The sequence below is a fragment of the Oryzias melastigma genome, unplaced genomic scaffold, assembly GCF_002922805.2.
Source record: "Oryzias melastigma strain HK-1 unplaced genomic scaffold, ASM292280v2 sc05576, whole genome shotgun sequence".
Lineage (NCBI taxonomy): Eukaryota > Metazoa > Chordata > Actinopteri > Beloniformes > Adrianichthyidae > Oryzias > Oryzias melastigma.
The window spans coordinates 1-1320 of NW_023422143.1; the positions used below are offsets into that span (position 1 = coordinate 1).

Consider the following 1320-nt stretch of genomic DNA (forward strand, 5'->3'; position numbering starts at 1 on the left):
TTTTTTTTTTTTATAAAACAAAAGATGCAGTTATAATTTCAGAGAATAAAATAAGTAAAATAATCTCGTTTGGCAGCATGTTCAGTTTGTGTCTCACATATTACAGCCTCAGTTAACGTGTGTATCTTTTCTTTTACAGCTGAAATTGTCCTGTATTAAGGCTTTAACTAGAATATTTAAAATTACCGACTTGGACAACGATGGGATCCTGAACGACAACGAGCTGAACTTCTTTCAGGTAGTTTTTTTTTAAGAGAAAGGCGGTGGAAATGTTTCTGCTTTCCAGACTTTAGGTAAACCTGAAAAGCAAACCGTCCTCCAAGGCTGATCTGTGTGTTTTCGTGAATGTTTCTAGAGAACTTGTTTCAATACACCTCTGGCACCCCAAGCTTTGGAGGATGTGAAGAACGTGGTCAGGAGGAACATGGCGGATGGAGTCAAAGACAACGGACTGACGCTTAAAGGTCGGATTGATGGTCTGTTTTTTCGTCTGTTCGTCTGCTTTGACTCGAAGGCTCAGAACATGTTTCTGCAGGCTTCCTGTTCCTGCACACACTCTTCATCCAGCGAGGTCGACACGAGACCACGTGGACCGTACTGAGGCGGTTTGGATACGACGACGACCTGGAGCTCACGCAGGAATATCTGTTCCCCATGTGAGCAACAACACAATCATCATTTTCAATATATGAATCTATTTTAATAGTGTTCCTTGTCGTCTTCCGATTACAATTATGCAGTTTTTAGGCAAAATAAAAATGCTGTGTCGTTTTCTTTAGAGCGGCAGGAGTTCATTAGAAATTTGCCTCTGAGATGTGGGCGGAACTGTTGCCGCCCCACTTCCCGTCACCCATAACTCTCTGTTCACACGTTCTCCCACTAGCTTACAGCCTCTCACAACTGCAGCCTAATATTAACGGTGCTACAAAAATAGCAAATTGGAGCTTTCCAGCTGTGCAGTTTAAAGCCAGCTCAGATGAGGATGAAATGAAGACGCACATGATCTAGTCGTCTACAAGTGGATGCATCAGAATGGAGCGGAGTGGGGAGTTTGTGGTCTTCCCAGCGTAGTTTCTACATTTTCAAACAGTTTTTTTACATCTACTTCTGATTCATAACAATTTGATTAAAGAAATACTCAGAAATGCTATTTTAAGCTTAATTATCTTTATTATATGTCCTCTATCTTGAGAAAAATGCCACAAGAATATATTAAAACCACCACAAACACAGTGGGGCTTTAAATAATTCAAGACTTGTTTTTTAAACTAAAGTGTTCAGAAAACTTTCTGAACAAAAACTTTCTAACCTTAATTGTTC

At 40.0% G+C, this 1320-nt stretch overlaps 1 protein-coding gene across 1 annotated transcript; it reads left to right on the plus strand.

Annotated features, from left to right (window-relative positions):
• Positions 1 to 106: 106 nt before the first annotated feature.
• On the plus strand, positions 107 to 674 carry LOC112140896 (mitochondrial Rho GTPase 1-A-like; the record flags this gene model as incomplete). Its single annotated transcript, XM_024263921.2, has 3 exons — positions 107 to 238; positions 356 to 464; positions 536 to 674. Coding segments are annotated over 3 exons (366 nt in total), but the record flags the coding sequence as incomplete, so codon positions are not given.
• Positions 675 to 1320: the final 646 nt, after the last annotated feature.